General features: G+C 37.9%; 1 protein-coding gene across 2 annotated transcripts; it reads left to right on the top strand.

Moving 5' to 3' along the window:
• Positions 1–1,155: 1,155 nt before the first annotated feature.
• Positions 1,156–12,766, top strand: parp6b (poly (ADP-ribose) polymerase family, member 6b). Of its 2 annotated transcripts, XM_017486082.3 has the most exons (23): positions 1,156–1,380; positions 1,990–2,183; positions 2,541–2,618; positions 3,883–3,977; positions 4,068–4,128; positions 4,545–4,635; positions 4,763–4,829; positions 5,350–5,499; positions 5,762–5,912; positions 6,534–6,665; positions 6,770–6,865; positions 7,007–7,099; positions 7,220–7,345; positions 7,489–7,554; positions 7,689–7,756; positions 8,112–8,160; positions 8,271–8,383; positions 10,112–10,184; positions 10,323–10,392; positions 10,482–10,561; positions 11,370–11,433; positions 11,529–11,613; positions 11,714–12,765. In XM_017486082.3, exons 2-23 carry the CDS (start codon positions 2,172–2,174, stop codon positions 11,808–11,810), a joined length of 1,917 nt encoding a protein of 638 aa, XP_017341571.1. In that variant the 5' UTR covers positions 1,156–1,380; positions 1,990–2,171; the 3' UTR covers positions 11,811–12,765. The 2 variants fall into 2 exon arrangements, with proteins under 2 accessions (XP_017341571.1, XP_047015861.1); XM_047159905.2 differs by lacking the exon at positions 5,350–5,499 and having other exon boundaries at positions 11,714–12,766.
• The last annotated feature ends 25 nt before the right edge of the window (positions 12,767–12,791 follow it).

Genomic DNA, 12,791 nt, shown 5'->3' with positions numbered 1-12,791 from the left:
ATGCAAGCATTGTTTTTTTTCTTTTCTAAATAAATAAATAAGGACTTTAGACTCCTTATGAAGTGAAGTGAATGATATCTCAGTACCTCCACCCATAAAACAGAAATAGAAGATATAAAACAAAAGAACAAACAGAACATAAGATAAGAGTATAGAACAGAAAAGAACAGATCAGCATAGAGAACAGAAAAGAACAGATCAGAATAGAAGAGTATAGAACAGAAAAGAACAGAACAGAAGATAAGAGTATAGAACAGTAAAGAACAGATCAGAATAGAAGATATGAGTATAGAACAGAAAAGAACAGATCAGAATAGAAGATAAGAGTGTAGAACAGAAAAGAACAGATCAGAATAGAAGATAAGAGTATAGAACAGAAAAGAACAGATCAGAAGATAAGAGTATAGAACAGAACAGAAGATAACAGAACAGAAGATAAGAGTATAGAACAGAACGGAAGATGAGTATAGAACAGAACAGAAGATAAGAGTATAAAACAGAACAGAAGATAAGAGTATAGAACAGAACAGAAGATAACAGAACAGATGATAAAAGTATAGAACAGAACAGAAGATAAGAGTATAAAACAGAGCAGAAGATAGAACAGAAGATAAGAGTATAGAACAGTAAAGAACAGATCAGAATAGAAGATAAGAGTATAGAACAGAAAGAAACAGATCAGAATAGAAGAAAAAGAACATAACGGAAGATGAGTATAGAACAGAACAGAAGATAAGAGTATAGCACAGAAAGAAACAGATCAGAATAGAAGATGAGAGTATAGAACAGAACAGAAGATAACAGAAGATAAGAGTATAGAACAGAACGGAAGATAAGAGTATAGAACAGAAGAGTATAGAACAGAAAAGAAGTTAAGAGTATAGAACAGAAGATAAGAGTATAGAACAGAACAGAAGGGAATAGTTCTGTTATTTTCATTACACGAACAAAAACCTCGTAATGAACAGATTGCGCTCTACTCTCTTTTGTTCTGTTCTGTTCTGTTCTATTACAGAAGACAATAGCGCACATTCTGCTCATTACGCGGTTTTTTGCTCCTGTTGTGTTGTATACGGTTCAAATCCAGCTGCTGTGAGCGCGCGCCCTATGGGTGGTCTCGTGACCAGGCAAGGGCATCCTGCGCATGCGCACACGCCAAGCGTTGTCAGGGAGAAAGCGGCGAGCACAGCGAGACATCAACAGCGACAAATGCGAGACAGGGCCGGGCTATCAGCTGACACGGATAGACAGAGAAGCACACAATGAAACCTTTTAAATAATTGCCCATTTGTTGCCATTTCTATCGTGGTCTTTTTACGTGTTTCATTTAATTAATGACACATAAAATACGGAGAATCTTCACTTCCCTATTCTCAGAAGGTAAGAGGTACAATTTACCTTCATGGTGCTGAAATAGATTGGTGCTGAATTGGTTTTTATCTAGCTCATTGTCACTGAGGAGCCCTTCGCATGTTGAGATTTGGGCGTTTGCGGTGCTGCACATTCGAAATCAATCAACAGGGCAAGCCAAAGAGATTAAAGGATGACCGAATTGCTAAAAAATGTTTACTAGATACAGTTGATGTTGTATATTTGGATTTTTCTCTCCTTTGTGATAAAACTGAATTATTATTTATTGCACTAAAAAACTGTGGATCAAACATGTGAAATGCATCTCTTTCATCAAACACGTAAACAAAGGCATTTACAATGGGAAATGAGGTTGTAACTTATTGTGCGATTTTACTGAGGATACTGTTATTGTTCTTTTCTATCTCCTTTGTCTATGTGTTTGTTCTATTCGTGTCTATGTGGATTTATTTATTTATTTATTTATTTATGTTTTGGTTTTCTTCATCTATTGGAAATATGGAATGGAAATAACATAAATGAGTGGAAAACGCCCACACCCTTTTTTCTTCTTCTTCCTCTTCTTGTTCTTCTTTTTTCTTTTCTTCTTTTTTTTTTTTTCCTTTTTCTGTTTTTCAGGTTGTTTTGGGATGGTTTGGGATTACTCAGCTGTTCTGGCTGAATAAGCATCATCTCCATGCTGGTTGTAATGCTTGACCTCATCACAGAGTCTGAACCAGATCTCAACATACTGTGCTTGGCAAACTCCTCATCACTGGAATGGAAAAGAAAATCAACAAAAGGTCACTGGAGCTAAATCTATGATCAACATGGTAAAGATCCTCTCGCAAAATCTTTAACATATAAAGCCTGAGATACATAATGCTATTAATATTATTTTTGCTCAGTTGACTGTTTGAAATGTGCAAACAATTGTATAACATGGAAAATAAATTGGAGAAATTCAACATGACACGTCTTAGATAATCTTAGATTATGTGTGCAATATGTTAAGCTGTCCTACTGTCACACTCACCTAGTTGAGTAGATTACTTAAGCTGGTTGATACAAGTATCTGCTGAAGAAGGGACGGGGATAGGGGAGTGAAGGTGGTGAGAACAAGTAAATCACTGAGATTTAAGGAGACAGAGAAGGACACAGCTGACCTGGTTAACCTGTCTGCCTCTCAGAGTGTCAGTGGGCAGTGCTGGAGTGATGAGGAATCAGATGGGGACATTGACTGTGAAAACATCATCTATGGAGCACAGGTATCTATATAAAATGTACAATAGGCTGAACCGTTGTTTGTGTAATACAGTTTAGTCAGTTCAACATAAATTTTGGTTTCTATGGACCTGAGTGTTGCTGACTACACTGATCAGCCATAACATTAAAACCACTGACAGTTGAAGTGAATAACATCGATTATCTCATTACAATGACACCTTTCAAGAGGTGGGATATATGAAGGAGAAAGTGAACAGTCAATTTTTGAAGTGTTGTAAGCAGGAAAAATGGGCAAACATAAGGAACTGAGCAACTTTGACAAGGGCCAAATTGTGATGGCTAGAAGTCTGGGTCAGAGAATTGCCAAAAGGGCTCCAAAATGGTCTTGTGGGCTGTTAACAATATGCAGTTGTTAATACCTACCAAAAGTGGTCCAAGGAATAACAACCAGTGAACCAGCAAAAGGGTCATGGGCACGCAAGGCTCATTGATGCGCATGGGGAGCGAAGGCTAGCCTGTCTGGTCAAATCTCAGAGAAGAGCTACTGTAGCACAGATTAAAACACTGGGTCCCAGCGTTCATGTGGATGTTACTTTGACACATACCATGTACCTAAATATTGTTGCAGAGCAAGTACACCGTTTCAGAGGAACAGTATTCAATAATGGCAGTTTCAGCAGGATCATGTGCCTTGCCACACCACAAAAATAGTTCATGAATGGTTTGAGAAACATGACAAAGAGTTCAAGGTGTTGACTTGGCCTCCAAATTCCCTAGATCTCAATCTGATCAAGAATCTGTGGGATGTGATGGACAAACAAGTCAGATCCATGGAGGCCCCACCTCTTTCATACCTTAAAGGACCTAAAGGATCTGCTGCTAATGTCTTGGTGCCAGATACCACAGCACACCTTCAGAGGTCTTGTGGAGTCCATGCCTTGCTGGGTCAGAACTGTTATGATGGCACAAGGAGGACCGACACAATATTAGGCAGGTGGTTTTAATGTTATGGCTGATCGGTGTATATGCTGTTTGGATTAATGCAGGTGGAAGTGGACTTGTTACATGACCCTTCATTAGAAACAAACCCACAGAATTCCACAAAAGCAAACGGCAGATAAATATAGGATACAGACAAGACACAGTCCTTGAATGAACAGAAACCCAGATGACAGTGTAATGTAACATAGAAGACAATACTGTTTGAACTGTTTGCTGTACATCGCTCAGGCAGCAATTTCTAAGGGAAGAAAGAAGAAATGCCAATTTCTTCTACTATACAGAACAAATACATGTTTCCTACAGGGTAATTATGCTGCTGATCTCTATTGCCACCCGCAATTGGACACAGATGTTGGAGCTGTGAAGGATATCTACTCTGACAATGCTGTTGGTGTAAGGTACTTAAAATAAGGTTAATATATATTTGTTAATTAATATAAGGCTAATATCATCAGAGCTTTAGCTCAAATGTACCTTTTTCTTTTCAGGGAGTATGAGGCAATTGATGACGTGGACATCGACTTGCACATAAACATCAGCTTTTTAGATGCAAGTTAACCTGATTGTATCTAAGATTTGCGACCTTGGCCCTGTGATATTTCTGTCAATGTTCATTGTTTTCTCCTATTTATTACATTTTGTACAACGTAACATTTATAACATGGATCAAACCAGTATGTGTGAAGCTGTATGGTGTACTGAAAAGTAGAAATTGCAAATATTAGCAGGTCAAGTGCAAATGGTCTGCACAGAGCCTGTTCACAGACGTCCTGATTGATTTATGTCATATACCGCTTCAAGCAGAATTTAAAAAAATTCACTGCAGTGAAAAAAATAATACCATGAAAACTTGATTTTGGTGGAGCATTTGAATTATTGTTTGTTTATCTTAGTCATTGTTGCTCATTTTTATGAAGATGCCAGTAATTCTGGAGAACATTGTATATCTGTGTATTATCCAACAGGAGGAGGTGGCCTCAGCATGGAAAGTCAACAGAACAGAACCTATTGTTCTACGCCTTCGATTTTCTTTGTCTCAATACCTGGATGGTCCAGGTAGGAACGACAACTATATGTAGGTTGTCTATACACTGTGTATAGGTAACTGACTTTTTTTTTACATTTCACATACTTATTACATGTGCAATATTCTGTGTTCACCTGAAAAGTTAATTCCTTTTAGAGCCGACAGTGGAAGTGTTCCAGCCTTCCTGTAAAGATAGCTTCAGTGTTGGTGTACAACTCAAGAGGTGAGCAGCTCTCTTTTAAATTTCTGACATTATTATTATTATTATTATTATTATTATTATTATTATTATTGTTATTATTATTAGTTAGCTGAAGGGTGCACGGTGGCTTAGTGGTTAGCCTCACACCTCCAGGGTCGGGGGTTCGATTCCCACCGTGGCCCTGTGTGTGCAGAGTTTGCATGTTCTCCCCGTGCTGTGGGGGTTTCCATACTCTGGTTTCCTCCCCCAGTCCAAAGACATGCATGGTAGGCTGATTGGCATGTCCAGTGTGTCCATAGCGTATGAATGAGTGTGTGAATGTGTATGTGATTGTGCCCTGCGATGGATTGGCACCCTGTCCAGGGTGTACCTTGTGCCCCATGCTCCCTGGGATAGGCTCCAGGTTCCCGTGACCCTGAAGGAAGGATAAGTGGTATAGAAGATGGATTGATGGATAGTTAGCTGATTATAGTAATAGTATAGTGTATATAGTAGTAATCATTGATGATTACTCAAATGCATTTCTTACTTTCCTTCCCAGAATTCTAAGCACATTCATATCAAATCAGTGGAAACACCTCAGTAATGAATTTTTGAGAACTCAGCAGAAGAAGAGACATAGCTGGTTCAAAGCTGGAGGAACGATTAAGAAATTCCGGGCTGGCCTCAGCATCTTCACACCAATAGCCAAGTACCTACAGATAAGCATATTTAGCCTCATTTGGACTCATGCTGATAAAACCCACCTCAATCTAAAATATTTTGACAAAATTAAAATGACATTTTATGAGTTAGCATTCCATTTATAGATGTTTTTTTTAAAATATTTGGGCAAACCCTGACCAATAATAGAAGTCACAAGTTATAGAAATGTATAAATCATTAGCACTCTATACCTGCAACATCAGGACAATATTAATTCTTTTCATGGCTGCTTCTGTCCATTTTTCCAGGTGTCCTAACGTACCTCTGATCCAGGGCCCTGGAGAGAAGGGGAGGACATCAGGACCCGAGCCGAGAGTGAGCCGCCTTATGAGCCGCTCAGCTTCCTGTACCATGAAAATGCCAAAAGGAGACCTGCTCACATACGCACCCAATGGACAGGTGAGATACCCAAACCCACATTCTTTCACTCCTAATTTAGGAGGAGAAAAACTACTTTGTTTTATTATTCATTACATTACATTCATTACATTGTCATATTTTTTCATTACTGTATATTGGCATTATATGTGTCAGTGACTTTTGCGTAACAAATTCATGCTCTACGCTTCGATGGAGTACAAATTGAATGCAATGACTTATTCAGTGTAAGTTGAATGGCATATGGCCATGGTTCTCAAAGTAGGATCTGGGAGCCCCCAGGGGTCCATAACGCAGAACCAGAGGCTCTGGGATTCTCATTTTGTTAACCACCATTATTATTATGCCTATAAACAATGTCAACTGGAATCTAATGATTAATCTAATTTTCATTTAAATGTAAAATTCAGAAATAAAAAAAATCTCTGGTTCTAATAAATAGCAAGAAGAGTATTGTACACATTTAAATAATGCACCTATTTTTTTTAACAATTTGTTTGCAAATTAAATCTGTACTGAGGGACTCCATGAATGTAGAGTTATACAGTTAAAGGGGCCTCTGAGTGTAAAGACTTTGAGAGCGACTGGTCTATGGTATATGGTCACCTAGAAATAAAATAAACTTTTTGGGTGTTTCTGTAGAATGTGGCAGTCCCTGGCTCCAGATCCACAGTTCAGATCACTACCAAGCAGCTTATTGAGCTGTTCTTCTCTTCACAAGCTCTCCTACACTGCAAGAGTATTCCTACTCTGGAATACGGTTTTCTTGTACAGGTAAAAAAAAAATTAAAAATTTTAAATTCCTTTATAAGGTTTTATTTTATTATATTGATGCCTGTATTTGTATCTATATACATGAAATTTGTCTATTTTTCTAGATTATGAAGTACTCAGAACAGAGAATTCCCACCCTGAATGAGTACTGTGTGGTATGTGATGAGCAGCATGTCTTTCAGAATGGCTCCATGCTCAAGGTATAAACAAGTAACTACAAATAATTATAGATTTCCTATATACTGTACACATTATATTGTTTATATTTGAACTACTTGCGGTCTCTGACTAAATTTGTCATTGGAGATAAATTTATGTATGAAATCTACATGTCTTTCCAGCCAGCAGTGTGTACAAGAGAGCTGTGTGTGTTCTCCTACTACACACTGGGAGTTATGTCAGGGGCTGTTGAAGATGTGGCAACGGGAGCCGAGGTAATGCATATATAACACACACAAATATATTGAGAAAGCCTAAAGAGTTCTTGAGTTTGTCCTGCGTTGCTGAAACTCCATCAGCCTGATCAAAGTGGCTGTTTGATCACTTTCATGCAGGTGGTTGACTTGCTGGTAGCAATGTGCAGAGCTGCCCTGGAGTCATCTCGTAAAAGCATTATATTTGATCCCTATCCATCAGTGGTGGACCCTTTCGATCCCAAGGCTTTGGCCTTTAACCCTAAGGTACAGGGATTTATCTATCATAATAACATCCTGACAGTGGTCATGACCATTATATTACACTATGTGAAATAATAAATTGTTTACACTTACATTCTTTTCATGTCACCCTATAATAGTTTGTTTTTTCTGTCCTTTTTTGACAGAAACGAAGCTATGATAGGCTGCAAAAAGCACTGGACAGCATCATGTCAATACGAGAAATAACACAAGTATGGAAAGAGCTGTGCTATCAATATGAAAAATTTACCTTTGATCTCAAAGAAACCTTATATTTGACTTATGACTATGGTACCGGATATCATCTGGTCTGACAAAAATGACCAACATTGTCACATTCCTATAGGGCTCATATGTAGAGATAAAGAAACAGATGGACAAATTGGATCCACTTGCACATCCTCTGTTACAGTGGTAAGAATAAGACACGGTTTAATTTGCCAGGCTTGTTACACATATAAGGAAATACAGATAACAGACACTGGAATATTTACAAACGTGCAAGAAGCACAAAATAAATAAAAGAGTAAACTGACTTAAAAGAAACAGTTTATTTTTTAGATCAATTAATATATGCTAAAAATGCATTATAAAATAAAGGTGTAAATAATCTTGTAAATGTCAAAATTTTTACAGACATACAGTATGTAACAGTGAAATTGGCTTTGTGCAGTGATAACAGGTAAACTGTTGTACTACTGTTGTACTGATGTTGTAACGGTGCAAAACAAAGTTCTGTGCTATAATGCTGTATATTCATCTGTTGCAGGATTATATCCAGCAATCGATCTCATATTGTCAAGCTGCCTTTAAGCAGGGTAAGTGCCCTTCTTAGAAATGAACAAAATGCTGCTATTATATGAACAAAAGACACACATGAGTTGATTCCATTTTATCTAATTTCTTTATTTTCTGTTTCTGCTGACAGCAACTCAAGTTCATGCACACTACCCACCAGTTTCTGTTGCTCAGTAGCCCTCCAGCCAAAGAGGCTCGATTCCGCACAGCTAGGAAACTATATGGCAGCACTTTTGCCTTTCAGTGGGTGCATTAATATGATATCTAGATCTTCACTGTCGTGGTCACAGCGAAGATTGATAATCTGGCATCTTTATTTGATCTACAGTCAGCTCCAGAATTATTGGAACTCTTGCAAAAGATGGGGGGAACGGTTTTCTAAAAAATAAATAAATCAATAAAATATTTGTGGTTATGCTTAATTTGCATAATCTGTATTAGAAGAAGGGGGCATGGTGGCTTAGTGGTTAGTACGTTTGCCTCACACCTCCAGGGTTGATGGTGCAATTCCCGCCGCAGCTCTGTGTGTGCAGAGTTTGCATGTTCTGCCTGTGCTTCAGGGGTTTCCTCCGGGTACCCGGTTTCCTCCCCCAGTCCAAAGACATGCATTGTAGGCTGATTGGCATGTCCAAAATTGTCCATAGTGTGTGATCGTGCCCTGCAGTGGATTGGCACCCCATCCAGGGTGTACCCCACCTTGTGCCTCATGCCTCCTGAGATATGCTCCAGGCTCCCCGTGACCCAATAAAGATAAGCGGTATCGAAAATGGATGGATGGTTTTAGAAGAAGAAACTATAATCATGCAAAACACTGACCAATTCCACAAAGCCATTTCCCTAAAAATATTAAAGAAGTACATTCTTTAATTGAAGTCAATTTATTCAAAGTTTCTTTCTAAGAAAACTAAATACATTTAAAAATCAGACTAACAAAATGTACATCTGATTAACAAAATGTACCTGAAGAATGTTCCCCATTCATATTTGTTAAGTTCACCTAAATGTTTATAAACTCTTGTCATCCTTGACTTCCTGTGTCACTGGGTAATGTTAGATGTGACAGAGATCAAATTCCCTTCATTCCTGTCATTCATCACCATGGAGAAGATTAGAGAATAAATGGTTGGTTGAAAGGATGGTTAGAGTGGCAAACATTTCCCCAAGGATCACAGAAGATAGTTTTGGGATAGCATTTTGGGATCCTATTAGTCACTAATTAGTAGCAAATTAGTCATTTTTGGCATGTTGAAAAGTATTGTTACTTCTAACCATAACTGGAGGCACCTGTAGTTCGCAAGACGCTTTGACTGGAACCTGGTTCTATTGTCAGATGAGATCAAAGTAAAGCTTTTTGGCAACAAACACTCAAGGTGGGTTTGGCATAAGAAGAAAGACTGTTATACAGAAAAGAAGCTACTCCCCACTGATAAGTATAGTGGAGGATCTGTGTTTTTCCTTCAAACCCCCTGGAAACCTTTTTAGGATGCATGGCATCATGGACTCCATGGACTGTATAAAGACTCCATGACTCCATGAACTATATACACGTGTATCATGACTACATGAATTGTATAGAAGGGCTCCTTAGTGGTACAACAGTAAACCGTTTGACCTATCGTCTAGACTTAGGAGGTTAAATCCCGATGATGCCACAGCCATTCATGGCCGGGAGTGCAAGAGAACAAAATTGTTGTGCTCTCAGGGATGTAGACTTTTCAGTTTTTTCTTTTCAGACTATTTTCAGGTTTTTTATTTTTTATTTTCTTAGAATAAATTTACTTCAATTAAAGGTTAGATTTCTCTAATATATCCAGTGTGAGATTTAGCTAATTAACCACAAAGATATTTTTTTCCTAACCTTTTTTCCCACCTTACCAAAGGGGAGCAATAATTCAGGAGATGACTGTACATTCAATATAATACAACAATATTTCAATATAATGCATGTTTATCTCTACCTATGTGTATTAGTGGTTCCCACATAGAAAACTGGCACTCTATTCTACGAAATGGTCTAGTTAACGCCTCCTACACAAAGCTGCAGGTATAGTATGTCCCACCTTAGCAAACAAACTGATAGAGAACTGTTGGAGTATTAAACTATCACCTGATGACTTCTTAGGATACCCTGTTCTACAAACTGTGTTGTTCATATACATCCATATGTTTTCTCTAATACAAGCTGCATGGGGCAGCATATGGGAAGGGCATCTACCTCAGTCCCATTTCCAGCATCTCTTTTGGATACTCGGGTAGGACAGGCTTTGTAATGTATTGTAGGGTTGGGTCAGACTAAACACTGCACTTTGAGGAATAGTTTAACTAAAATGCTTTTTCCTAGGTATGGGTAAAGGACAGCACCACATGCCCACAAAGGAGGAGCTAGTACATCATTATAACAGAGTCAACACCATCTCACAGGTGTGTGTGTGTGAGTGTGTGTGTGTGTTCATTTGGACAGCTGAGAGTTTTACAGGTTTTCCTTGGACTTATGGGGTTCTTTTTTCTATTTGAATTATTTATGGAAAGCAGTGGTCACCAATCCTCTTCCTTGAGAGCTACCTTCCTGCAGGTTTAATCTCCAACCAAAATGTAACACCCCTGTTTTAGTTGATCAAGAACTTCAATGATTAGGTGGTTGGGTGGGCATGATTATGGTTGGAGCTAAAGTTTTCATGAAGGAAGATCTTTACACTTGATGAAGCCAGCTTTACATTTCATGATTTATTTGGCCCAATTTTGTATTCACAGACAAAAATTACACGTCATAAAAGAATTCTTGGGATTCTAGGGCCACATAGGATTACAGAAATCTCATGGGACAGCTACAGATATGGTAGTAGCAATGGCGAAACGTAAATGAAACATGCTAATGGAAAGAAAAAATATCTTTGTCTGAAACTCTTAATTTTCTGCATGAGCCTGTATCCCTCTGATTAATGGCATATGCAGAACATAGTAATTTCCTTTAATCACAAGTCTATTGTTAGAGGATCTTCATCACATAATTTGTTATGGACAACACATAAATTCACAGTCTGTTCTAGAATTAAACCTAGATTTTGTGAAAATCTCAGTGTGCGAGTACTAATCTTAAAAGGCAGTTTTAATCACACTTAAAAGTTTACTTCAGACAAGTCAGTAGGTTAAACTGTACATCTGTCATGAATGAGTGACTGATATTGAGGATTGCGATATTCTACCGCATTTATTTTCATGTTTTTCCCAGAGTCTCCCAGTTCAGTCGAGGTTTCTTCAGAGTCGGAATCTCAACTGTGTCGCTCTCTGTGAGGGTAAGATACAGCCATAATGACCTTCCAATATCAAGCATTAAAATAAAAGCATTTTGAATTTCATACATACTGTTTTTCTTGTCATATATACACAGTAATAACATCCAAAGATCTCCAGAAACATGGGAATATTTGGGTGTGCCCAATACCTGACCATGTCTGCACACGCTTCTTTTTTGTGTGAGTTTTTAATCGAGCTACATTTTCCTGTTCTTCTTAAACAACTAACTAATTTTACCTGCTCACAAATGCTAACCATACCCATGTGTATGTTAAACAGGTATGAGGATGGTCAGGTGGGAGATGCCAACATTAACACACAGGAAGCCAGAATTCAGAGAGAGATCTTGCGGGTTATTGGGACTCAGTCGAGTTGAATGTCATGATTTGACTCTTTGAGAGACAGAATTAACTCTGCAGTGGGTTATTGTCATCCCTCTGATCGCTGTTGCCAAATTACAAAGTGGTTGTGAAGAAGCAAACTTTTTAAATTTTTTTACTAAGGTTGTTTTTAACCTATTTTTTACACATTCCACCTTTGTGTGTTCCTTTTTTTTTTGTGTGTGTGTGTGTGTGTGTGTGTGTGTGTGTTTTATCTTGACAGCATTCCTCTGATTGCATGCTTTGTTACAGTATGTATTCAGAGGGTTGTTTTTTATTCCTTCCATGTGTCCACTTAGGGACTCTGTCACCACATTCAAGCACTGTCAATATTAATGCACAGGTTTATTTGTTGTTTATGATTCCGACCCTTTTCTAACACTGACATTGTTGTTCTTACATGAAAAAGGTGCTACATTAGATGTCAGCATAGAAGGGGTGCTAAAGCTTGTATTTCCAGAAGAGCCCTGATAAATATGCTACATAATGACCAATTAAAAAAATATATATACTGTAAGGTATTATTCTGTTAAGTACTCAGCTATGTTCACTTAACACCAGTTGTTTAATTTTACACTTTTAGAAATCAGTACAAGCCACTGATTTTTGATTAGGCTCAATCCTGAGCTGTTTTTGAGAGATGTGGTCTGTTGTTTTTAATGGTACTGAAGAAAAGAGATATTATAAAGGTGACATGAACCTGCTGTACACTTAGTAATGTTTCTGAAGCTGAATACCTAGGCAATATCTGTATCATCAAACACTTTACACTTAACCTAATCTGTGCTGTACAGCAAAGAGACACCTGCAGTGAGTTTTGTCTTAACATTGTAGATAAGCATACAATAAATGTATGACCATGTTGTTTTCCTCTGAGGTAAGAAAAAAAGGTTATGTTTTGTGGACACGGCCCACATTTGTACGGAAACTCCTTTTTCTTTTCTTTTTTTTTCTTTTTTTTTTTAAATAAAAGCATG

The sequence above is a fragment of the Ictalurus punctatus genome, chromosome 14, assembly GCF_001660625.3.
Source record: "Ictalurus punctatus breed USDA103 chromosome 14, Coco_2.0, whole genome shotgun sequence".
Taxonomy (NCBI): domain Eukaryota; kingdom Metazoa; phylum Chordata; class Actinopteri; order Siluriformes; family Ictaluridae; genus Ictalurus; species Ictalurus punctatus.
Note: the sequence above shows the minus strand (reverse complement) of the source record. Positions and strands in the feature narration are given on the sequence as shown.